The 26,454-nt window shown below is 40.6% G+C and overlaps 1 protein-coding gene across 1 annotated transcript in view; it reads left to right on the plus strand.

The window, feature by feature from the left end:
- Window positions 1-26,454, plus strand: part of PTN (pleiotrophin) — a 77,648-nt gene that overhangs the window by 43,267 nt on the left and 7,927 nt on the right. The window contains exons 2-4 of the mRNA XM_048300846.1: window positions 10,236-10,345; window positions 11,832-12,005; window positions 13,049-13,210. Coding sequence (XP_048156803.1) covers window positions 10,237-10,345; window positions 11,832-12,005; window positions 13,049-13,210 — 445 coding nt within the window. The 5' untranslated portion in view covers window position 10,236. The remainder of the gene's footprint in view (window positions 1-10,235; window positions 10,346-11,831; window positions 12,006-13,048; window positions 13,211-26,454) is intronic.

The raw sequence follows: 26,454 nt of genomic DNA on the forward strand, positions 1-26,454 counted from the left end.
CTGATTCATTCTTCTGTGATCAGATAAAGACTTATAGTGACTTGGTTTGGCAAAATTTTGCTTAAAACTTGCAATAAAGGAATTGCACAGTTGTTGGTGCTCCCTGAGAGAGAGAGCTGGCTAATGAGAAGTCCAAACAGAAGTTCAGATTTGTAGTTTGGATGTCATGTTGCAGAAGTATCTGTAGAGTCTGCTTATGAGAAGCAGTAGGATCCTCTGTGTAGCTTGTGTAAAATGATGTTTTTAATGGAAGGGAATGCAGTTGTATAGTAGTGAGCTGATAAAAATGCACATAAATTTATTTTAATTCACAAGAATGCTTTCAAAGACTTGCCATCCTGTGGAAATTGATGTTCTCCCATGAAACACTTCAATTTTGGCAAAACATTTTGGAAAAATGAAAGAAATGTTCCTTCTGTATTTGTTTGTACCATCCATTTCCTTGAGTCTTACACCAGTCTAAATTATGCTCAGCATTTAAAGGCAGAATTCATATATTAGGGGTATCTGTTATCAACTTGGACTATTAATTTATGTCTGGGGAACTAGAAATATAAAATATCCATGGTATGTGTGTTTGCCTTAGCCTGATGTGAGAGACAAATATGCTAAGCAAATATCAAAGGCTAGGGGAACGGTTATCCACAACTTAACTGATTACTTTAGCTTATTTACTTGAACAAAGCTAGATGGGATGTGTTAATAGGTCATTGTTTTTTTGATTTTTTTTTTTTTTTTTTTGTTTGCATGTTAATAATTTTCTTCAGTCATGTAACCCTTGGTTCCTGACTTCTTCCTATGAGCTCACTGACCTCATTGCTCATTTTTCTGGCCCTTAATAATGTCCATGTTGAAAAGAGAACATAGAATTGGTTACATGTTGAAAAGTGTTGTCCCTGAGCTGCACACTGCAATTTTTGAAATTAAGCATTTGACTTGGGCTTATCAGAAGGGTCATGCTATGATTTTTTTGTTCCTTTTTAGCTAACTGTTTAATTCTGGTTTGTTATTATGGTACCCTGTGCTACAGCTGAGCATAAATGCTAGTTTAAAAAATACAGAAAGTTTGCCATATATAATTTCAGCCTTCTAGAGCTTTCTCACTTCCCTCTGGCTGATCTGTAGCCACAAACAGATAGTTACACTCAATTTTATGTTTTTCAAATTTGCCACTGTACTGCAGAATAAATTGCTGCTTACCCAACTCCTTCCAGCTCTGGCTCACCTTGAAGCAATTGCCTCTTCCCTCTCAGCTGCTGCGTGCCAGCTTTTCCCCTCCCTCATGGAGGGAGAGCATTTCTGGAGCTGCTTCCACGTGTGGTGGCCCCTCTCTATACCCCAAATGGAAGCAAAGCAGAGGAAGGAAAAAAGAAAAGCAGAAAAGTGCCTGCTAGTTGAAACTCCCTGCTTCTCTTGCTATTTTGCCAGACAGGACAACCAGTCAGCTGCACTGGGTTGTGTGTTTTGAAATGGGGACCTGAAGGGCTGTTGCTGGGATGCTGGCTCTGCTCCTGGGCTGAAATGCAGGGAGCTTATTTTTGGTTTCCAGCATGGCTTTGGACCATCTTGTTAGCACACAGGCTCAGAGTACTGACATCCGCTGTTTGGTGTTACTGATGGAACTGCCGAAGTTTCATTACTTTGGGCAAAATTGCAGTGGCTGCAGGTCTCTGAATGAATATTGGGGAGTTTTTGATACACTGGCCAACCCACTCACCCCTACCCTCCCAAGTGTAAAATATAATTTAATTACTTAATTTGTCCAAAGAAGAAAACTCACTGTTTCATCATTATCCTAGTAGGTTTTCTTTAACAAAACCATTCTGAAAGATCACTATTGTTATAAATGAGATTAGGACATGGTTTTTCAGCCAGAGAGAGACCATTTGGCTGAACAGTCAGTTATTATAATTAAGGGTTTGTTCTTTCTTTAAATCTTGGCTCAGTCTTAGGCTTAGACCACTAAGGCTATAGTAATATAGTAATAGTTTGAAATTAACACAGCATTTCTCCGGTCCATGAAGGTGCAATGAAATGATGAAGGGCAGCAAGTTGGCTCAAGATTTTATGCTCTGAGAAGAGTTTCGTGATCTTTACTCTTGAGAAAGTATACAGAGTAATGGAGGTGATGTCTTTGTCTACTTTTTGTTCTCAGGAAAGGAAAAGTAAGGTGAATGAAGACTTTGCATTGGATAAAGGAATGAAACTACAATGACAGGGTAGACAAGACAAAGAACTAAATTAAACTGTGAACCACAGTAGTCCGGGTGGAAAGCAGTTAAGGAGAAGTTGGAACCTGAAAGACATTTGGGTGAGAACAGCGAGAAATATCAGGTGCAGACAGCCTGGGAAATTAATTGGAGAAAGAGGTGTAGTACTTGTAAATGAAAATTATTGGGTTAGCCCCCACACACTCTGTAATGGTAGTCATGGCTGGTTGACAGAAAGTCCAGAAAACATTCAGAAAATAGAGAAACCATAGCAAAGGAAATACAGCTGGAATTGAATGATATGCACTAAATAAATAAAAGCAAGCTCTTGGTGTACTTTGTTCAGCCTGGAGAAGAGACTGAGGAGAAACTTCTTTGTGGTCTTCAGTGAGGGGAAGTGGAGGGGCAGATACTGCTTCTCTTCACTCTCATGATCAGGGACAGGACTCGAGGAAACAGCCTGAAGTTGGTTGGAAGAGGTTCACGTTGGATGATCAGGAGGAAGTTTTTCACCCAGAGGGTGGTTGGGCACTGGAGCAGGCTCCCCAGGGAGGTGGTGTCAGCACCAAGCCTGACAGAACTCAAGGAGTGTTAGGGCAATGCCCTCAGGCACACGGTGTGATTCTTGGGGTGTCCTGTGAAGGGCCAGGAGCTGGACTTTATGATCCTGATGAGTCTTTTCCAACTCAGCATGTTCTATGAGTCTATGATACATAAGATAATTTTGAGTCATATGAACTTTATCTTGGAGGAGTATGGAAAAACATCTACTAGCTTTGTGTCATCCCAAAGTTGGATGTGGATAACTTTAGTTAGAAGTCCTTGTGTAATTATGCATGGGTAGAATAGAAAGAGATCTTTCATTACAGAAGGGTTTATCTTTCACAACTTAAATTAGAAGGTAAATGGGACTAATAGGAATAGGGACTATTTATTTGTGGATGTGATTTCTTCACTACCTACCACAGGAGTATAAAAAGTTGAAGTATTTTAGAATTTAATTCAGTATAACCTTGTATCTCATCTTAAAGCTTATTCTTGAAAATACCCACTTGTATCAAGTGTTAAGTTGATTTGCTTTATGTTGCATAGGAGCATGAACATGGATTCTGATTAAAGTTTTAAAAGTTGGCATTTGTGAAATTAAGTAAACTAGTGATGTATGTTGGACTAATGCAAGTTTTTAAATAAAGGACTGATTCAAATTTATTTGTATTAAAATAGCAAAAAAATTCCTCTAGAAAAGGAGTGGGGAAAAACGCTGTAGAGAGGAATTCCATGTCTAACTGGGGATCAACCCACTGAAGTGCTATTATGAGCTTGCAGAAATTTGAAAAAATGGTAGTGATCATCCTATAAAGTAGTGTCTGGAAAGTCCAGAAGTGGAAGATTGCTGAGACTCACCAAAAAATAAGGTGGCTTAAATCTTGGAAGGGAAATGAAAAGGAAATCTAGATTTTTATTTCCCTAGTAGTGCAAATAAAGACAACAAAGAAAATGTGTATGTGTGTGAAGGAAGAGGGAACACGTTACAGTTGGAAGATTATGGTTCATAAAGGTCTAGATCCAGAAGCATGTGAGCATTTGCCTCAGTTTTCTATATGGGAGATCAGGTAGGATGCAGGGGCATGTACCACGTGGTGAATGAGATAAAGACTTGGAGAAGCAAAAGATTCTTCAAGTGTTTCTGAAGTAAAACTCCCAAGAGCCAATTGCTCTTAATTTCTCTTTTACAGAGAAAACTTGTGTTTCCATCTCTGAGTACTGTAAAAATGGCATTTGACATTTCAGATTCATTAAGACCATTAAACCATGGATCAAATTTTATTTCCTGCTGTTGTTCCTGACTGCAGCTTAGCAAATAAAATATTTACATTTAAGAAGGGGGAAAGAAGCACATCCAGGTAGCTGCAGACATATTCATCTGCCCTCAATGGACTGCAAAGTAGAGCAGATTTTGAATAAGAGAATAATTTAAGAAGTGCAGTTAAATATTAAATTTCATTAAACACAGCATGTGTTTACCAAAAGGAGACTGATGTCCCAAACTAGCTCATTTAAAAACTGATTTTGTAGATGTGATTAATCTGGCACTAATCAAACTGTAATTTATTAAAGTATTTGTTGTGGGACTTGATGAGAAATTATTCATTCAAGCAGGAAAAAAGAAGGATTAATGCAAAAGTTAGTTCTAACGTGGACAAGGAGTTTAAGGAGGACTTAAAATGAGCAGTGTTTTGAAGAAAAATAATGGGTTGTAGGAACTTCTTAAGTCTGCACCTGGGATTCATTTTTATTCTTGGTCATGGGATGAAAATAATAGTGTGTGAAGCTGGGAGTCATAGCTATGCTCAAAATATTGTTTACTGCAAAAGAGGAACCATACCTTTTCTTAGATAGTTATATTGAGCCAAAGATTTATTGTTCGTATAATTTAAATCTTAATGATCTAATCCAAGGATTGTTATTAGTGCGGGTGTAATTACTGCAGAGAAAAATTCTATCTATGCAGGTGTTACAGTAATGTTAACAACAATGCTACCACCACTCCACAGTTAAAATTGTTACACACAGACTTAGATTCAGCTGCTTTTCCTGATGTTATACTGACCCTTCCCCAGCTCTTCTTGGCCCCCAGGTTGGTGATTTCATTGTGGTGGTTGTGGTGACCTGTCATCATCTGGGGTCCTTGGCCAGGAGGATGTTCATGTTGCTGGTTTCTTTTTCCTTGCTTGAGGATCAACCTGGGGTTGGTTTTTTTGTTTGCTAGCACACTTTGATGCTGTTCTCTCTTTTTTCTTTTGTCTGCAGTCATGTTATATCCAAACTTCCTAGAGTTTACACCTTTTAGGTATATTGGAAACTATTTCTGCTTTCTCTTTCTTACCCCTATATCCAGTTTTGTCCAGATCCATGTCTGTTTTTTTTTATCTGACCTTGGGACAATTGTTTATAGCAAGTGTTTGTGTCTCCACTGTCAAGCCAGTGCCCCATCTCATATCTTCCATATCTGTACTCCTCTACAATGCATCCTGTGTCTCCACTTCCCAGGGCTTTTGCTAACATACCAGCCCTGCATTTCCTTATAGTACATTATTATAATAGGGTTGTAAAACCTGTGTGGCTCCATACAATGACAAAGAAAACTAAATCAAATCAGCCATAGCCGGTTGGTCAATTAGAAAAAATGCTGTTGCAGCTAAAGCAAATGTGACAAAGCTGTGGACAGGCCAGGGAATGCTCAGAAAGGGCAAACCTTGACAAGCCTTGGTCCAGAGCCCTGGCAAACTCACTACAAAGCCTGTGGCCCATCATTAGCAATGGCAATACCTTCAGTATTGCTTTACATACAGCTTAACAGTATCATCAACACAGCTGGTGTTTGGCACATTATACTGGAAGAGCTGGAGGATATGGGCAGGTTAAGTCACGTGAGAAAACCTGATTGTTCAGAGTGGTAGTTTGCACTCATATGGACTAATAATAAAATACTAGCTTCTATAATCTGGGACCTTGCCAGTTGCTTTGGAAAGAACAGATGAAGTGAAGGTCTTGTGCATGAAAGTTATTAACAGCAAAAAAAGGCACCTGCAAAAGGCATATGTGATCCTGGGATGTGCTGCATATGCCAGCTTCAGTCAGGCTAGGAAAAATAAACACTGGCTCACGGATACAGCTTCATCTGAAATTATCTGCTTTTTTCTGAATGCTTGTGTTTGGGAAAGACTTGTTCAGGTTCAGGAGTACCTGGGTGTGAATACCTGTGTGAGTGCAGATAGAGCCACTCTGGCAAGCTTGACTTGCACTAACAGAGATCCAGAGGTCTGAGAAGCACAGCATGGAAATGCCTGTGCTGCCTTGGGCGACCCATTTGAGTGGGATTGTAAAATCAGGTTGTGGGTAGTGTGGGATTTAGAGTGGGAGGCTCAAGCTCTGCTCAGAAGGTGCTTAAACTGCAGCCATAGAGTGACTTCTGCTTGATTCTCTTTCTGGGGCTCAACGTGTAATTGAAACCATGGATGGATGGTTGATGAAGTCATTAATTCTCTGATTGCCTGCCATTTTTTAATTTTCCTTTCATTTTTACTCCCAAGCAGAGATTGACTGTGAAATCAACTGTAAGACTGAAGTAATTCCTATGCCTTGTTTTTGCTGCAAGAAGCTACTTGCTGTGGTGTATCTCAGTTGGTCTTCAATTTCACTTCATTATACACTTCATGATTTTTTTACTCTCTCTCTTTTAGTGTTTAACTATCATTAACTACTTCTCTCTTCTCTCTTTCCTGTTTTGGTGCTCTTTACATGATTACTCCTCTCTTTTCCTCATGTTGTTCCAACTTCCCATCTAAAATGTTCTAAGCTCTCTTTCTCTCTCTGCACCTTTTCTATCTTCTGAAGTTTCCTGTAGCAGCCCCAACCCCAAATATCTCTTTTCTTTCTTTCACTTTTATCTTTGTCTTTCCGTGGTTGTGAACACCACTGCCATTTGTTTAAATGCTGCTACCTTCCTCTGTTTAGGGTCTGTCATACATGATTTTAGAGATGCTTTCCTTTCGTGGCACGTGATTTACTTGTTACCATTGGTGTAGCCAGAAGACTCATTACAAAAATCAAAATATCCAGGAGCAGTCCATTTTGTATGTAGTGTAACACTTTTTATTTCATTTTCATTAGAAGTTTTGGCAGTTCTTTAAATCAAAGGTTGAACAGGAAACATTATCAAAGAATCTAATAAAAAGGAAAAACTGTCACCTTTGAATTTTGAAAAAGTAAACCAAAAAGGACAAAGTTATTTTCAGTAGAATATATTGTTTGCAGAAAGAAGTCCGGTCTGGTGAGTTTTTATCTTAGTCTATCTTTTAACTGCCAACTGAAATATTTGCAAGAAAAACTGAAGATTGGAGTCAAATACTTGTTGGTAGATGAAATTTTCTGGCCTTTTGAAAAAAATACCTACTATTTCATGAGTACTACATATGGGCTGTTTGTAATTTTGTGAGAGCACCCACCTTTGCTGTTACCATGTGCAAAACAGATAGATGGCTTTCTGTGGTCTACTGGTTTCATCAAATTTGAGGTGTTGGTGTGTTGTGAGGCAAGGCCTCCATTTGTACAACATAGCTTTTCACGTGTTGGTATAGGAAAGGCACTTCAGGGAGCAGCCTGGGTCTCTGCAGAGAGACAAAATATCTACATCTCTGCAGGTTTAGTGTTTGCATCAAGCATTTGACAAGTGTTTTGGCTGTAGGGAAGTCTTGAGTCTTAGGAAAACATGCTGTATTAAGGCTCTGTGGGGTTTTGTTTATAGACTTCTGAAATGTTTCAAACTCCAAAACCCAACTATTTCTCCCATTTTTTTGCTGAAAAGAATGTCACTCAGATTTAAATTTGAGTTCCTTTCAACTTAATATGAGGCAGCTTCCCTAGTAATAGTTATCCATGACTCCCAGTGGCTGCCAGCAGTGGCTCCCAGCAGCCTCTGGGGTATGTGTGACCACATCCCAGGTCCCTGGCGTGGGCAGCAAAGATTTGGAGGCAGCCCCATACCTTTGGCCATCTCTTGTATTTGGTGGCATCCTCTAGAGTAAAACCACTAGTGAGTGCTCCTTTGCTTCAGCTTCTGACACCCGCAGGCAGTGACTTGAGATTATGAAAGTATTTGTATCTTAGTCCACATGTGTTTCCATGAAAGCACTTAACTCTCTCCTTCAACAAAGGATTCTGGTGAGTTGATTGGCAGAGATGAAGTGAGAAGACAAATTATAGTGAAAATGGGATGTTAGGTGATATGCAGTGTTACTGGTGGGGAAGCTCCCCCAAAGGAAAGGGACGAGGGACTGGGTGTGGAGTTTGATTTTTTTAATAGTATGCAACTGTGTTTGAATCATAAAACGGTTTGTGTTGGAAGGGACCTTAAGGATCATCTAATTCCACCCCCCTGCCGTAGGTAGGGACACTTTTCACTAGACCAGGTTGCTCAGAGCTCCTTCCAACCTGGCCTTGAACACTTCCAGGGATGAGGCTTCCACAGCTTTCTTCAACAGGGTAACCTGTTCCAGTGCTTCACCACTCTCACAGGTGGGAATTAGATATTCCTAATATCTAATCTAACCCTACTCTCATTTTGAATTCATTCCTCTTTGTTCTGTCACTACATACTCTCGTAGAAGGTCTCTCTTCATCTTTCTTGGGACCTCCCTTCAGGCAGTGGAAGGCTGCAATTAGGTCACCCCAAAGCCTTCTCTTTTTCAGGCTGAACAAACACAATTCTCTCAGCCTTTCCACATAGAAGAGGTGCTCGTTTGATTACGGAAAAGCAGTTTGAAGTAAGCTGAGCTAAAAGGCAGGTTGCATATTTAGTTTTTAATTGCTTATTTAATGTATTTATTAATTTGTATATCGATTTTATTTATTTAATTAATTTTCTGTGAAACCTGAGAGTCTCTGAGTGGAAACGTGTAGCAGAAGAAAGGGAAAAACAAACCTGAGCTCTCTGGCAACTCATGTGCTTACTCTGGGCTCTGTTTGAGTTTGCTGGAAACAATGGTGGTCCTTTCTTTTTGAAGGGAAATGATACTTTCTTTTGAAGTAAATGAAACTGGTGCTAATGACAGCTCTTTCAGACATTTGAATGCCAGGTCTCTTGTAGTCTTCAAATAAACTTTATTTCAATAGACCTATTAAGTTGTCTCATCTGACTTCTAGAATGATATTAAAGCCAGATACTTGAAAGTCTCTGTGTTTGGGATTCCTCTCATGTTTTCCATGTCAGTTATAATTACGTTGCATTTGAGCAAGAGGTTGCCAGCAGAGAATACTGAGGAGTGCCAAATTAAATTTCAAATACATTTTGTTCTTTGTTCATGTTGAGAAACATTTCTCCTCTAAGGTTGGTGTGCTCAGCAAATGAGATCAGGCTGCCATTCAACTCTCTGTAAATATCAGTCTAGCTGAGTTTTAAAGGCCATCTTAGTGGCACTCTTACACCTCCTCTGAAGGCTGGTGTAACATGAACATCGTGGGTCCTGGTTTGAAGAAAAAAAACCAAAAAAAAAAGTAAAATTGGAGAAACCTTCCTTTCATCCAAGCAATCTCTATCTTGGTACCTGGCTGCCTACTGGAGAGATGTCCCTTGGAAAGGGAGAGGTTGCTTATTTTTAACATATATATTGAAGGCCCTGTGTTCTGATAAACAGTGCCAAAATGAGACAATGCAAATCATAGGAATGGAAAAGGAAAAGCTCAGAATGGCTTTTGGTGACTGGTTAGTGACTGATGCTTCACCCCCAAGCAAATGTATTTAATGCCTTTTTTGTATTTGAATATTTGCTTCCCAAATCCAGATTCTGGGTTCATTAGCATGCTGTGGATAGCCTCTAGCAGTGTGTGCAAGTCCTATCTCTGTGCCTACTTTGCATATCAAACAATTAGCTTAATTTATATTATGAAGAGACACTAATTGGAGGGGAAGGAAGAAGTAAGTAGCAACATGCCAATGACAATTAAGATAATGCATCACATCTCACCTATGTAAGTTTTTGTGAAAGAAGCTCTTTTCAGATGTCAATTAAGCCTAGTAAGAACTTGAACCCTTGCAAGGTGGACAGTAGAGTATTCCCTGCTTCATATGAATTGGTAAACCGAAGAATGAATTGCATGTTTTGCTTATTTTTACACAGCCAGAGGTCAGAAAAGAAGAGGGAAGTTCCAGACCTGTCAGGATCCTTGATTTCTCTAGCAAGTTTCTAGAAGACAAGCAATAGTTACAGAACTTCCCATGGCAAAACTCATCCAATAACATCAGTGATGTAGATCAGGGATTTGGTACACAGGCTGGAAAACAGTTAAAAATCTCCGTATTCTCTCTGGAATGAAGATAATTGCCCATTCTTGCAATAGCTAATTATGTGTGACCTGCTTGTGTCTTGTGGTCCTGAAGCAGAGCTTCCCAAAAATGCTTTAGTTGGAGTCCCACTTTTTACAGTCTCACTAACCATTTTTTTCCTCTCTGATACTGATCTGCAGAATGCAACAGCAACAACAGCAACGTCGAATGTTCACAGCTGCCCTCCTGGCACTTATTTTCATTCTGGCCACCGTGGGTACCACTGAGGCTGGCAAGAAAGAGAAACCAGGTAAGGTCCAGTCTAATTCGGAGTTAATCCCCAAGATAGATAGCATGTGTGGGAGAATGTCAAATGCTTCTGGTTTTGTTATGAAATTCAGGTCATTTGTTAACCTTTTGACATTAGGGCAGGATTTGTGGCTGTGATGTGTTCTGTGTTAAACAGGGAAACAGAAATTGGTTTCCATGTCAAGTGGAAGCTTGACAGCCCCAGAGGCTGGAGTCCTTGGTTTATCACACACTGCATATTGCAAAGCAGCTTAAAATGTGCTCCGTGAGTAGTTTCATGCTTGACTTAGGGAGAAGCAAACAGGAGTGGTGAAAGAGCAGTTATATCACTCGTTCAGTGTTATAAATGACAGTGCTACACTGATGCTGTGTGATGTGGAAATCCCCTGACAAAGAATTGTACTAACTCGCTGTTGCACAGACAGCCAGACATCCAGCAGTACTTGCTTTCTGTCAGTGATGAACTCAGACCTCATTATAGGAGAAGCCAGCCTGGGGTGGAAAATTCATATCTGTCAAACTTAGTTTTGACATTTTTTAAAAAACATATTTTTTGGTGTTTTTCTTAAGGTCTTATTATTTTCAGGCTACTTATACACCAGATAACATGAACTGCAAATCTATCAGAATTAGTGTTCCCAGTAAAAAGAAAGGAACTTTTTAACCATTTTAACTTTGTGGAAATAATGAGAAAAGGGTAGCATAAACATGCAAGACCTAGAAGAAAAATAATTTTTTATAAGTATATTTAGTATTTAAGTATGTTGTGATATTTTAGGGGCCTAAGTAATTATATTTGTGAGCCCTTGGGTCTGATAACATTGCTGTCTTTTCTCATAAGACTTGGGCTTAAGGATCTAAATAAAATCATGATCCTTACATTTGTCCCTGAGCAACAAACCCACCTGAATTAACAGCACTTTGAATACACTTCTCCGTGTAGCTCCTTTGTCTTTGAAGTTTTGTTCATATTCTGATATAAAATGTGACATGGTATAGCAAATCAAAAGTTAGCATCCCCCAGCTGTTCCCTGAAGGTGCTCAAATCCTGTGATACACAACGTCAGCACATACATTTCTCATTGTTTGGTGTACAGTGCTTCAGCTGGAACTGAGGATATACTGGAGACAGAGGAGTGTCCTTTCTGAGTGAGAGCCCTCCTGCATGTTTTGGTCAGAGATACTTGTGGGTTTTTAGATTTCTGAAGATGAGAATCCACTTGAGAATATCCAGGAGGACTAGGAAACATGTCAGTGGGGCTGAGTTTGAGTGATGATCCAATGATCATCATTGGACTCAAAGGGGCTGACTTGTCTCTGCAGAACTGAGAAGACCATGTCAGACCTTTTGCTTTTAACCCAATTGTGTTACAAATTATTGCTTATTCACCCTTCCAGGTGCTGTTACTTTGATTCAGTTTAGAGAACATCTCCATATGCACTGGGTACTGACCACTTCTCTTGCTTGGTTCCTTGTCTCCATCCAGAGAAAAAGGCGAAGAAGTCTGACTGTGGGGAATGGCAGTGGAGCGTCTGTGTGCCTACCAGTGGTGACTGTGGCCTGGGGACGCGTGAGGGCACTCGCACTGGCGCCGAGTGCAAACAAACCACCAAGACTCAGAAGTGTAAGATTCCCTGCAACTGGAAGAAGCAATTTGGAGGTCAGCATCACCCTCTTAAGGGATTTACTTCAGCTTTCATTTTAAGTATGGAGCAGGAAGCCTGTATTTTCTGCTTAGTTCTGCAAATGTCTTGGCGAAGGGGTTAGTCCTGTGCTTCAGGTTCATCAGGACTAGAACACGCAAGGCATCAGAAGGCAGCTTCCTCAGAGCTCCTCTGCAGAGAGTACTTATAACCTACTTGTTGTAAACTCAGCCTTCCAGCATGCTGAGATCTGCTCTGGGTGGTGTTCAGCCCTGTGTAGGGCAGTATTGCAGGTTCCCAGCTGTGATCCTCTGCCATGGCTATCACAGGCTTTACAGTGTGTGATGTGGAGCGTGGGGCGCTGGCTGCCTGTGTGTGCAGTGAAAGGAGTGAGTGAAGACCCGTGTATTTCATTTTTATCATTCAGTTCATAAGGTTCATATGTAACAGTTTGGGAAGATAAGTCAGATCTGTCCTGGACAAGATGTCTGCCCAAAACTCAAATTTTTTTTACAGAATCACAGAATTAACTGATTTGATTACTCTTGCAATCTTGGCTTTTTTTCTGGTAAGCAGCTTGCATGATTTTGAAGTTATTGTGACCTTACCAACACAATCAGTGCTACAGTTTCAGACTTAAGAAGTTTATGGTTGCACGTACATTCTAGAAACTATTCAAGCCTTATTTGGTAACCTCTGGCATCACACAAATGGAGAAACAGCCATACAGAATGTAAATGACATTTCTCGCTGCCGTTTCTTTCTTTTTCTTTTTTTTAAATTTTTTATATTCACAGCTGAATGCATTTTTCTTTATATGACAAAAATGCGATATCCATGCAAAAGCACAAGGATTAAATTTTAAAACATTGGGGAGGGGGGAGACTGCAATTACCACTGCAAACAATCTTTAAAGTTTTCTTGGGATTCTTTTCCTCAGCTGTACGTCTTTTTGTCTGTGAGCACCAACTGCCTGTGATATCCTAGTAGACTCACAACATTTTGGATTTCACACTCAGTCATTGTGTTTTAAATTTTGCCTTTTATTTCCTTGCTGCAGCGGAGTGCAAATACCAGTTCCAGGCCTGGGGAGAATGTGACTTGAACACGGCCTTGAAGACTCGAACTGGGAACCTAAAGAGAGCCCTGCATAACGCTGACTGCCAGAAGACTGTCACAATCTCAAAGCCCTGTGGGAAGCTTACCAAACCCAAACCTCAAGGTAAATTCCATTTGCTGAAACTGCATGATAGTTCATTTAAATCATTGGGTTTGGGATGTCGTGTCCTCTTCAGTGAGAGCTCAGTTTTACAGGGTATTGCACTTTCATGGCCTTTCCTCAGCTCTGCACTGCTCCTGTCTCTCAGTGCTCAGGCAGGGAATATTCCTGAGCTGGATAGTCAAGGCTGTCTCACACTTGAAAAGTAAGCTGAAGATTAGAGCTCCAATTTTAACTTTAGACCACCTGTACTGTTACCAGTTTGCTTACACAACTAGACTTCCAGAGTAAAGATTCTTTTCATAACTCACTTGTTGATGGGAACAGAATAATAATAATAGCATGAAAATATACCCCTCGATAAAGTCATCTTTTATATAGGTTTTGTTTGGTATTGAATAATGGCTAGTTGGAAAAAGGACTGCTTTCCTTCTGGACAAGTAGCATTGAAAGGATATTCTTCTCACTGAACACTGAAATATGAAAATGTTGTTCACCCTTGGGGTTGTTTATTCTTTATTCAAACATAGCAGGAAGGATAGTACAGAATGTATATGTCGTATTTTTGACTGGCAGTTTAATTCCTAGCACACAGAAAGACATATGCCCTGCATTTGTGTTTCCAGGTGGCCCTTAGGAAAACTTATTTTCTTTGTAATAATTTGTGCCTTTTAATGCACTCTTTTGTTGGAGTAGCAGGTGTTATGTATATAGGATGATTTACAGTGGGAGCTAAAACTGTGAGATCTTGTTTGAGATACAAAAGTAGTGTGTTTTAAGTAGACTATAAAAGCTATGCTACCCTGACATTGTTTACTTAAGACCAGCAGGATTTGACACATTCCAGGCTCTGAATACTTGGATAATAATACAAATAAATGTGATTAGGTGTGACAGGTGTACCTGGGACAAGCAATTTGCATGTTGTGGGTTGTGGTGCACCATTGATCAGAGGAGTACCTGCAGGTGGCCTGCTCTGCTTGTGCAACCAGAGCAGTTGCAGGCGCTTTGTGTTAGTGCATGCACCCATCTGCTTTGCAGTCAGTGTGGCTGTGACTGGCTTTCCTTGCACACTGTCCATGGAGTTACCAGACGAGCCTAGAACCTGTGTAGATAGTGACAGGCTGTGGAGCAGCAAAATTACAACTAGATTTTCAGAGACCACCTGGATTGGTTGAGCTGGCAACAATAAACATCATTTAGGGATTGAAGCGATTAGATGGGAAGGGCTTTCAGATGTGTGATTTTATTGTGTAGCAGTTTGGGGGGGCAGGAGGTTTTTTTCATGTTTTCGGGGTTTGGGTTGTTTTGATAGGCTTTTTTGGTGGTTTGTTTTTTTTTTTCCCTACTGAGTTTCAATGCCTAAGTAGCATCTAGGAGTTTACTGAATGAGGCTTCCTGTTGTGCTGCCAGAAGGCCTCTGCCCCTGGAGCCTCTGCCTTGTCCTGCTTCCACTGAGTCATATATCCATATTCTGTCAATGGCTGTCAGAACAGGGGGAGAGGGAGACAAAGCAGAGCATTGATGCAGCATTGTTTTATGAGAGCAGTGCTCTTGGGTGGTACAGGCTCATTTTCAAGTTACAGTTTTAAAGGCAGAGCTTGAGAAATTGCTGGATTGGAGTCAGCTTTAACCAATTCTAGATTCTAGGAGTGAGTTACAGCTGAGACTGAAACTTGGATTGGGACTGACTGCAGCAAAGTTATGGGGTTTGACTTAATTAGGAGACCTGAGTTCCTTTGATTTGAAGGAATGCAAAAAGAGAAATAGGTACAAATGTAGGTTTTTAATCATAATAACTGTGGGCAGAAGTTCTGCTCTCCTGATCTGCGTTAGAAATCTCATGGCATCTTCCTGTGTGCCACCTGCTCATTCATCTGCTCTTGGCATTAGTAGCAGCAGCAGGCATGGGAGTCACACACACACAGCCTGCCGGGGCTCTGAGCTAAGTCCATATTGCAGATCTGTGGGTATAACTACATGGGAGCTACACTGGACAGTGTGTTGGCACCAGTAGGAGGATCTAGAGGAAGAAATTAGGTCAAGCAGATTAGTACTGTGTGAAAAGTTTTGCCCCACTGAACTTTATTTCTGACTTAAAAATCGGAGTGCTGGCATGTTGGCTGGAATGAGTGTTTGTTTTCTTCCTGAGGTGAAGGAAAATAGAGGTTGGAGGTAAGTACTAACCCACAACTAGATAAAGGAAAAGAATTACACTGTATTCATTCTGTAGCTAGAATCTTAATGAGTTTCCTTCTTTGGATATGAGAAGTAAGAACTGGATTACGGCCTGAGCCCTTCAAATGGTATACAGTTATATGTTAGGCTCCTTTTTCACCCCTAACTTTGCATCAGCGCCTCAAGACTATACCAGAAAATGCCCATGATGCATTATTTGGAAGCAGCAGGTTATTATCTGAGGCACAGTGTTGCAAAAGGTCTATGCTGAAATTCAGCTAGATCTCTGAATGCTGGTCAAGGGCTTTCCATTCCTCCCAGGATTGCCTGGAGTAGCAGGGCAGGGGCTTTCTGGCATTTGGGTGCTCTGGCAGCAGAGCAGTCTGTCAGGGGCTTAGCAGTCCCAGGAATGTGTTTTACTGTGAATGGTTTCCTTTCTGACTGGTGTGTGCATCAAGAGCACATCTCTGACAGCAACAGGCTGAGAGCACCAAAAGCAGGTGTGAACTGACAGAGAATATTGCACTGAAAAATACCTGTATAGTCAGAAAAAGGTGTTGTTTTTGTGATTTTTCCAGACTAACCCCCTTTGCAGTGAGGTGAAATTTTTTTTCTGTTAGGTTGTGTTTGTAACCTCTCCATTACATCAGTTTTCCTTTTGATGTCATATTGTAAATAAGGTCAGTAAAAGCCCCTATTTAGTTTCTCCAATCAATGGTAGTTTTATATATATTCTTTTGCTTTTTTTGTCACTCGCCATCTTTTAAAGCTAAAACTTCTGACTTAAGTATTTGTGTAAGAATTTACCCACAATAAGAATACTCAACTGCTGGACTTAGCTAAATTCCTTCTATTATTGCAAAACAGCTTTTGTTATGAAGAGACTGGATTTTAAGCAGTATTCTAAGCATGTCCTCTACAGGTGTGTGTTGAAAGAAGAAAATATTGTTGTAATACTACCTTTATTGCTCATTAGACCCACTAAATTAGCTAAAAAGAATTTTAATTTTGATCACCTCTTGCATGGGGAGTACCTGAGACCTTCGAAATTCTCCCTAATTTAAAAAAAAATAATTAATGTGATTAGTTAAGAACCCCAGAAACTGTGTGGGTAAGACAGGTTATCTTGTCTAAGCCTGACCAATGAAGTGTTGTGTGTCAAATTTCACCTGACACGTTTCCTCCATGTGATATGGTGTCTGAAGTTCCTCCTCACCTTGTCTGTTCTTTGAGGAAAATGCAAATTGATTGATCTTAACTGTAGATGCTGCTCTACTGTTGCTTACCCACCTTTCCAGCTCATCAACACATGGCAGCTTTGCTGATAGGATGAGTCTCCCCTCTCACTTAACGGTTTCTAAAATGACGGCTGTTCATAGGCGTTGGATCTGTTCTTAACACAAAGGAAAATTATACTTGCAAAAATATCACAGGGTTTATAATTTTACAGATTTGTTGATAGCAAGTATAGTTTGGTTTTCCAGGAACTTATGATCTCTGACAAAACTTGCACTAAGTTAAAGCAGGAGATCCTCACAAAGTTTGAGAGTCAATGCCTTCTTCATAAACTGGAGACCTAAGTGTTCCTATGGATTTGTTTTATAGTTAGTAAGCATTCACAGAAAAGCCTTAAAATATTTTTTAAGCAGTCTTCATTATTTTGGAAACTAAAAAAATAAATATTTGCTTCTTAGCAACTGCTCTGTGTCAGTACTTTTTACTTCTCAGCAGCTGTCTTATGGATTACAACTATATTTAAGGGTGAGAGCAGATGATGAACCAGGAATTTTAATTTTATCTGGCTTCCTGACAAGCTCTTTTCTCCATAGCTTTGCTCACATGTTCTCAGACTGGAAGACAGTAGTTTGGTCCTGGGCTGCTGGGCTAAAGTGTAGGTATCACAGGATGAAAAACATCTTCCCTCCTTGAATATTGTGCATTTAGACAGAGAGATTGTCAGCAACATAACAATGATGTCCCAGGCACCACGATTTGTTGTGCATTTAGTCCACAAATGAGGTCATGAGAAAGCCTGTCCCAAAGTCTGGAAAGGATGAAATGATAATTTTTATCATGAAATCCCAGTGGAGGCAGGCACCTCTCCTCTAGCACACACAATTGCATATTGTAATCAGTGTCTGCAAGGCTGCTGTTGCTGAAGGTCTCCCTAAACTCTCCTGACAGATGTGACAGACTGGGGCACTTCTGTCAAGTGGCTGCTCTAATGGCCAGCTTGTGCTGAGGAGCACAAAATGCTTCCGACATCCTCCATCTGGTCTAGTACTTCACACCCACCCAGACTTGACTGATGCTTGTTCAGGTTCCAGCCAGCCAGAAAGCAGAAGAATGGGATATTGTCAGGATTGAGGAAACATTTTGCTTTAACTGCTAAGAGACGAGGAATTTATTTTCATTGAGCTGGGTTGCCTGATGGACTTTTTCTTTTTACACTCTTTTTGTCAGTCTCATTCTTTCTCTCTCTCTCCCTCTCCCCATAACTGTTGTACTTTCAGATATTTATTCTTCTGATTAAGATAAAATTAAGTAGAATAAGCAGTTTGCCTGCCCTTTCTGCAATGTACCCTTCATTTTTTTGAGTTATGCTCCTTTCTGATAACTTTTTCACCTGGCTATATTTAGTTCTTTTTAATAAATCTCCCTTCCCAACTCTTGACCAATTTACAGTATATCACATCTATGAGTTACTTTGTCATGCCTCAGCTCAGTCCTTGCCACACAGCAAAACTGTGTGCTGAGGTTGGCAAACATTAACACTGCTCACACCGTTGTTGTCTTTAGTAATTGGGGTGCCAACCAAAGATCACATACTCCAACATGCAGTGTTTTGGAAAGATTTCCCACATGAAGGCTAGACCTAACTGAGTTGTTAATGGCTGTAATCTCTTCTGTATGATTTGGATCAGGTTTAGCATTTGAGAGCATAGCAAGGTGTCAGTACAATTCCCTGTGTTTGGTGCAGTGTGAGTGCTACTGCAGTGGACGACAGACTGCACTCTGTATTTTAATCATTTCATATAATTTGAAGAGTTTTACTTCAGAGTTAAGTATAAATAATCCACCCCACCTGGTTTCTTTTATCTTTATATCTTTACAGGCAGCAATTAGCTAATCCTGCTATCACTCCTTGGAGCTTAGGAAGTCTAATTAAAAGGAAAGTAGTAACTGAAAGTCAGAAAGGCTAAATGATTTCCCAGATTGACTAAGTATCAGTGGCAGGTCCAGGCATGCAGCTAGTAGCTGCTGCTCCCTTTTATCATGGTCTGCAAATAAAATTATCAGAATGTGACAGTTGACTTCAAGGTGAGTGTTTGAACTGCAGTCTTTAATTAAGGTCTTTGGTTTTGACATCGGTAATCTCAGTGGACTTCCATCAGTGTTAAACACCATTTTACCTGGGGTTTTCTTAGGGAGCTTGGTGTCAAATCATAGAGATGAGCTTGTGTTAATGGGCAGGTGTATCCCTGTCTTTACTTTGGTAGCAGGAAAAGAAAACAACCTGTGGTTTTTGAGCACTCCAGTGACAGATTCCTACCTGTAGGGAGAACGTCTTACTTGGAGTGCACTGCCAGAACAGACTGACCAGCTTTGGCAGGATGACTTGACTGCTGGTAGTTGCAAGGAGCTGACAGTGGGGTATGAGTGACTTGCTCTTCTGAGCTATTTGTTCCTCAGACAAACTGGGTGCTGCACTGATGAAATTGGACCACTTCATTTTGCATGTTGGACAGGTTGCTTTTTCTGGGCTTCCCTCCCTCAACCTTGCCTTTGTGCAACAGCACAAAGAGCAGCTGGAGGGGACACAGAGTGAGAGGAAATGACTTGTTAGGGCTGCAAGTTTCTTTTGTTTGAAAGATGCTGGTGTCTCCTGTTTTGGCTTCGCAGTCATGCTGTATCTCCCTCTGTAGGTTTTAGTATTCCCCATCTCTAATGTAACTCATTAGTCGTGCAGGCATGCAGCTAGTGTAATAATTAGTATTACAGGAGGCAGAATAATAGAATCTGCTCAAACTAATTAGTTATAAAAATGAGGGATTTTCTCATATTAGGAAACAGCTGTGATAGTTAAAGCAAAACCTGAAAGGCAAAATTGGGAGGTTTTTTTCTGTTCTAAAGGGTGAGACAGGTTTATTGAAGAATGGCCCCTGGCACTGACCAGGAGCCTGTAGTGAAATACAGTGATCTGAGCTCTGTGGGACAGGACACTGGAAGTGTTTGCCCAGTGGGAACAGCATAGCTGGCTGTTATTATTGTTGCTATCATCATGATTATTTGTATTGCATGAGTGCCCAGAGGCCCCAGCTGAAAAAGGGTGCCATTGTACTAAGCACTGCATAAACATTGTGAGAAGCAGTTTTGCCATGAATAATTTATGCCTTATGGTGCTGGGAAATGTGAAAACCAAGAGAAGAAACAGTGGTCCAGAGGGGCGAGACTGGGTACTGAATGCTTGGTTGTGTTTCCCAGTGCCCTGTGCTAGTCTGAGGACAAGGCTTGTGTTTCAGGATGAAGTGAAACTCACTGGAAACTTTAGGCTCTGAGACAGATCTCTGTCATTTGGCTCCTTGCTGCCATAACAGGAGGAAATATGATGTTTCTCAATTTCAGTGGGAATGAGAATAAGCTATATAAGAAAAAAAAAACACAATGGTGCTTACAGTGTGGACCAGCCTCAAGCTGCTTATAAGCTGCCAGTGTAGCCCATAACTAATAAAGTTTGGATGTCTTTTAATGGTGTTTTTTTCTGGTTCCATTTCCTTAGGTTTCTTGGAGGCTTTGCACTGTAGTTTCCCTTGAGACTGCTTTTGTACCTTTGAAAAATTTTCCTGTTTGGATAAATAATTTGAATGCCTTGTCAGTTCATAGCATATTATCAATCTGATTGATAATATCAATCTCATTCCAGGGAGAAGGAAATGCATGTAGGAGAGGAAGAAAAAAAAATTTTTTTAAACGAAATATTTTTCAATTTTTTATTGTTCTGCAGCTTTTATGGGTGTTTTTGAAAAGAAAAACATTGGGATGTTTCATTGAAACCTAAATCTCCATGTTTTTCTGACCCCCTGGTTTGTATTTCAGACTTTTTTTTTTTTTCTATGCTGCCCCAAAAGATGAAGAACTGGATTTGACAAATTCTCATTTAACCGTGTTGCACCTGCAGGTGTTTCTTTTAGGGTTAAATGCAGACCTTTGTGGGTGAAAGCTGAAATAGTCTTGTGTGTGTCAATTCTGTTAGGTGCTCATTGTCTCATTTTCCTGGCTTGTGAAAGTAGCCCAGCCTCCTTGGCATTAGTTAGTGCCCTTGAGCCATGAAAATGCCTTAAGCTATGGGATTTGCTGTGATAAAAGGTATGCCATCAGCAAATGTTTACCCACATTACTGTTCCCAGCAGTGACACAGAGAGAAAGCCTTGTTCCTTCCATTCTGGCCTTTTCCTTTTCTATTTCTTCACTTCCTTTCCTTTCAAGTTTTCGGGTTTTTTTGGGGTTTTTTTTCCCTTCTTTATCCCTCCATCTCATTTTTCACATTGCCATTTCTCTATCTTTCCTTCTATCTGTGCTTACTGCAAAACTTTTGCAGGCAACTCTGCAGAGTCTGAAGCACTGATCAAAGCCAACCCAGTGTCCTGTGCCCTGAGGGTAGAGCTCATCTAGGGCAGATGCAGGAAGCACAGCTGAGAAGGGCATGTGCCTGTTTTTCAAGAGCTAACTGAATAAAATAGGTTCTCTATTCACATTGTACCACAAATAACTTTCTGCTAAATAACATTTTTATAATATATATATATTTATATACTTGCATATAACACAGATCTCAGTTTGACATGTGTGATCTTTTTGCTGTATAGGTATATACTAAAGTCCCAATGGATTATTAATGCTCTCTGTTTCCAGCAGTCTCCTGCAGACATGTGAATGCAGAGAGTAAGCCCTAAATGTATCAGTCTGTGCCTGCACCTGTCTTGCTGGCATTAAGAGGGATCTTGTGTACGGCATAGATGTCTGTACACAGAGAGGGGGCTGAAGAGCAAGCTGGGACTGTGTCCCTCTTGTGCTGAGCACATAGCATGATGAAGAACAGTGAGAAGGTCCCTACCCTACAGCAGCAGCAGTGGAAATGTACCCGAGGTGGATGAGAAGAAGCCGACTGCAGCACAAAGTGAACTACTTCTGGAAATCAGTTAGCCAGACCCCTTTAGCAGACTCCAGCTGCAAAACAGCCTTGGTTTGAAAAGTTTATCCATTGCAATCTTCTGAATACTTACTCTTAATATCTAACATCTTAAGGGCTAACATAGATGTAAAGAAAATGAGATGAAACTTTCATGTTCTTTGCCTTCAGGCTGTTAGGCCATCTAGCAAAATCAGAAATTGCGGGTGTCTTTGTGGTCTTTTGAGTGCCTGTGCATAGGCAATTTTGAAACTTTTTCTCCCAGATATTTGAAGGAAGAAAATCATCAAAGGGAAACCTTTCTGATGAAAATCCTTGGTTTCAGCAAATTATCTCTTAAATAAAAGCTCCCTGTAATTCCTGTCTAGTTTAAGTAAAGATGTTAAAGGAAAGGTTTTAAAGGTCTTACATCTGTATGTCAGATTCAAGAATTGGCTTCTGACTGTCTAAGATAGTTTCAGGTTTTGTGGCTCATTTTAGAACAAATTGGATTATTTTTCCCTTACATTTATTTCTTCTTGAAATTCCAGTGAGAAAGAAAAATTATTAACACACTTTCTGTGAGTGGTGACTTAGTTCCATTCCTTTTTCACATATGTTAGTGTTTGTTACAAACATAAATCTGGCTATTTCCCATTCATAACACACTTTGCAGCATGACTTTCTGACTTTAGTGGGGCAGCTGCACCCTTTAGGTTTAAACCAAGTCCATCTTGTGTTCAACTGGGAACAAATCAAAGTCTATCCAAAACAAAACTTTAGCAAAGTGAGAAGCAGAACAAAACCTAATGGAGAGGATTAAGCACAAGTGTGAAGAAATTGAGGAACACAGATAACTGGAGAAAGCTGTTAAGGAGCACAGGCTAAAACATAAGGCATATAATCAATTGTAATCTATTAATGAAGTAAAAGTCACATCAAGGTGATTGATTGATGGATTGGAGAGGTGCCTTCTGCTGCTGTTCACATGGTGGATTATTGCTTTTTTTCCCTGTCCAGTAGAACTGTGTTTCTCAAAGAGGCTTTACAGAAGAATTCATTATGGAACAAAGTTTCTATCATAATACAGTTTTTCCTTCTTAAACATTTGGAATACATAAATGCTGTATGTATTACAGGAAAATAGGAAGAAAAGGATTTAGATAGCCATGAAAAGTTCTCTTTCTCTACAAGAAAAAGAAATACCACGTTTAAACGGTCTTTGGAAATCCAGGGATTTGTTTTTACAGTCATGGAAATCACAAGATAATACAGTTTCTGTTCCTAGAGAGGAGTGTGAATCTCTTTAAGGTGAGATTTTTTTTTTGCCAAGGTATAAAATCCTTGATTTTACCAAAGTAAAGACTTCTCCATTCCACAGGCATTGGCATTTCATCCCCAAAATTCAGAAGCTCCCTGCACACCATGGCATCATTGCCCTTTACCACCATAGCAACTTGGTGCTTTGGGAAATTTGCTCTAGTGAGAGGTAGAGAAGCCTTTCTAAAACATGCCTTCCTCTGAGCTTAGTAGGACTGAGTGCTAGGTCCTGGGAAAAATTGTATCCTAAACATCTGATGTGGAATTTTTTTACTCTAACCTTCCATCAGCACAGTTTTTGCTATTTTGAATGATTTATATTGCTTTTGGGGACACTGCTCGACTTCTATGCACAGGAGTTCAGCAGTGCCATGAGTGAATTGTTACCTTCTTTTCAACAAATGAAAATAAATATCTGCAAATCTTGGCTTACAAAGCTTGACTGCCATTAAGATGTAATTACCTCCCTTTTGTGCCTTATACATTAAGAGTGGCTTCAAATGGCGTGTGGCTCCTGTTCAACTAAATTACTTTCATTTGCTGCTTGCGTGGTAAGAATGAGGTTCTGGAATAAAGATGGCTGTTTAAAGAGGGCTGCTGCAATTCCAAATTGCATAGAGAAAGTTCTGCTAATCAAATTAATTTCTTTACTCAGTAAGACCCTGACTGGAATCTTTGTTACTGGCCATCATGGGCCCACAGAAGTGAGTCCAGTGCTTATCCATGACCACACAGTTTTTAATCCTGTGAGTATGTCTAAGGTTTGCAACAATTCATAGGGCTATTCTGGTGATGAATGATTAGATAATTCAGTGTCTGTGCATTGACACACTTTGCTCCTGCAGGGCTGCTTTTTTTTAATCTTGCTGGAAGTGCATGGGTTCCAGGGGGAGCAGAGTGGCTGTGCAATGCTTGGTTGTTGCACACTGCAGGGACTGCCAGGCATTTGGAATTTGCTCTTTGCCTGTGCCCTGGTCCAGGATACTTAGCCTGGCTGAGCAGGTCCCTGAACTGACCAAAGTCTGCTCTTCTGAAATCCAGGATTATCATCTTGCCTTTTGTTTTGCTCTTGTCTCTCTGGATCCTGGATTCTAGCATAGATAGGTCATAAAGATGCCTCCAACTGGTGTCTGGCACAACTGGGCCACCCAACTTGAAAGCAAATAGGGCAGTGAGTAGATTCAGATGAAAATTCTGTGTGGGCTGGTGAGAACCTGAGTTTCATCTGGGTGAGTGGTTTTACTGTAGTGTCTCCCTATATTTTTGATAACACTTGTCTGCAGCAAACACGTTCCCTGAAGGCAAAGGACAGCTGGTGCACAGAGCCATGGCTCTGCCTGTGGAAATACTGCGCTCAGTGGGGTGGGTGAGGTGAAGGAGGCTGCTGTAGGCCCAAAGCGCCTGCAGATGGCCGGGTTCTGCTCAGGGTAGTCCCTGTTCACTGGGCAGCTTTTCCTGCTTCCTTCTGGCTCAGTGGTGAGTGTTTGCAGCACCAGTGGTCAGATGTGGAATCAGCTCAGTAGCTTCCCCATGATAAAGGCTGTCTCCGTGGGACTGCTTAGTGGGTCACTGTAATTTCTGATGGGACTGCATTAAGATGCCTGGTAGGAAAGGGCTGAACCAAAGGTCTCAACATCCGATCTGTGCTAACCTGAACTGAATTTTGATAATTTTCATGTACAGAACAGGAAACTGAAGGGGACTGTTGGACACAGTGTGTGTAGGGAATCTTTCCCTCACTTAACCGGCAGCTGGCTACAGCTGATGCTGGAGTGTGGGCCTGTTGAGCTGGCAGATAACTGGCATTGTACTCTCAGCTGGCCAGCTTTGGAGCATGGTGACCCTTTTGGTCACACCTGGTTACTCTGGGGAGGGTAGCAGTGGCAGGTTGATGTGGTTCCCAGTGTGCCTGTGTGAGCTGACCCAATAGCATGTCATAAAAGTGGAAATAGTAGCATAGGGGGAGCAGAGGTGAGGACGATAAAAGCCTGAATGGCACAAATGCAAAGAGTAGGTTGAGAAATTAAAAAACATGAGCAAAGTGCATCTTAAAGCAACTTTATATGTTGTTAGCCACGGGCATACCATCAGTCTGTACCCTGAGCATAATCAAAACAGGTAGAGTGTAGCTGTGAACAGACTTGTACATGGGTGTATGGACATCAACATTTTCATGGGTCAGCACATGGGTACTGGTGTCTGTGGTAGGAATTTTAAAAGAGCCTAAGGGCTGGGAAATATTTGAGCAATTTTCTTTTTTTCCTTTTTTTTTTAATATTTCCACAATTCTGTGTATGCATGCCATTTCATGGAGCAAATATGCTGTGCATCAATACAGATTACCTGTTGGAAAGATGAAGCCGTGGTGGTGTGGGTACTTTTAATGAGGGAGGAATTACATCTAGCACATGACAGTTTTACTCCACTGAGGCCCAAAGCAGAGTCACTTGTCTTTGTAGGTAGATGGGTTTGGCAGTTTGGATGATGTGCAAATTACCACAAGGTAGACAGCAGGGAAGAATTGAGAAAGGAAGAGATGTGGACCCACAGGGATTAAGTGCAAATGGATAAACAGTGGGTTGTCTGGTACCTCAAGTCAAGTGAGGATGGGGACCTGGTGCATTCACACAACTCCAGACTGAAGTTTTCTCCTGGTGGTGATCTCATTCCTACCATGAGCTGCACAAACTCTTCAGCAGAGTCCTGTTAGCAGTCTGCCTGCATTTATATGTCTCCTTTGCGTGCAGTAAATTTGGTCAAAGTCTGCATAGTGCCCTTCTGCTTGTGCTGGGTCTAAATAAATTTCACAGATTCCAGTGCTGGTCTGATTCATAAAATGTCACTGTTTCTTTCGGAGAAAGTGGTGTTGTGTGGGGAGTACAAAGTATGAGGGAGAGTGCAATCAATACAGAATCCAGGAGGGTCAGTTTTATAGAGAAGCAAAATTAGAGGAAGTGGAAGATGTGGGAAAGAGAGGTTGAGGGGTGATACAGGAAATTTGTGTGGGGGGGAAGCTTTAGCTGAAAGCAAATTAGGTACTAACTGAATGAAAGATTACTTTCTCGAATGACAGGTTATGAAATAGTGTCAAATTTTGTGAATAGCTCCAGACTACCCAGTCAGATACACATGCAAGCGCACACACAGACACATGCAAAGGCAGGGGGCAAAAATTAATTTTCAAATGAAAACAAATTACTTCTTCTTTTAAATTATTATCCCTTTGAAAGTTAAGCAAATTTTTAAGGGAAAGAGATTTTAGAGTAGATTATATGACTAAACAAGTATTTTACTTTGCTTTGACTAAAGGATTATTGGAAACAATTTTTGTCTTGTTGTAATAGGTGAAGAAAAAATTTTAGTTTGAAACACTCGGAAAGAAGAAAAACAACCATCAGAGAAATGTGATAGTCTAAGTTTGCCTTCTGCTGGAGGTACTTGGCCCTATCCATACCTGAAAGATGTTGGTATAGTTGCCTTGGTTTTAATAAAAACAAAATGTTTTTACCACAATTGGTGATTCCTGGACTGACTATGTTGTGTAAATGAGTCAGAGGGAAAAGAATCATATTCACAAAGA

The sequence above is a fragment of the Corvus hawaiiensis genome, chromosome 4, assembly GCF_020740725.1.
Source record: "Corvus hawaiiensis isolate bCorHaw1 chromosome 4, bCorHaw1.pri.cur, whole genome shotgun sequence".
NCBI classification, from domain to species: domain Eukaryota; kingdom Metazoa; phylum Chordata; class Aves; order Passeriformes; family Corvidae; genus Corvus; species Corvus hawaiiensis.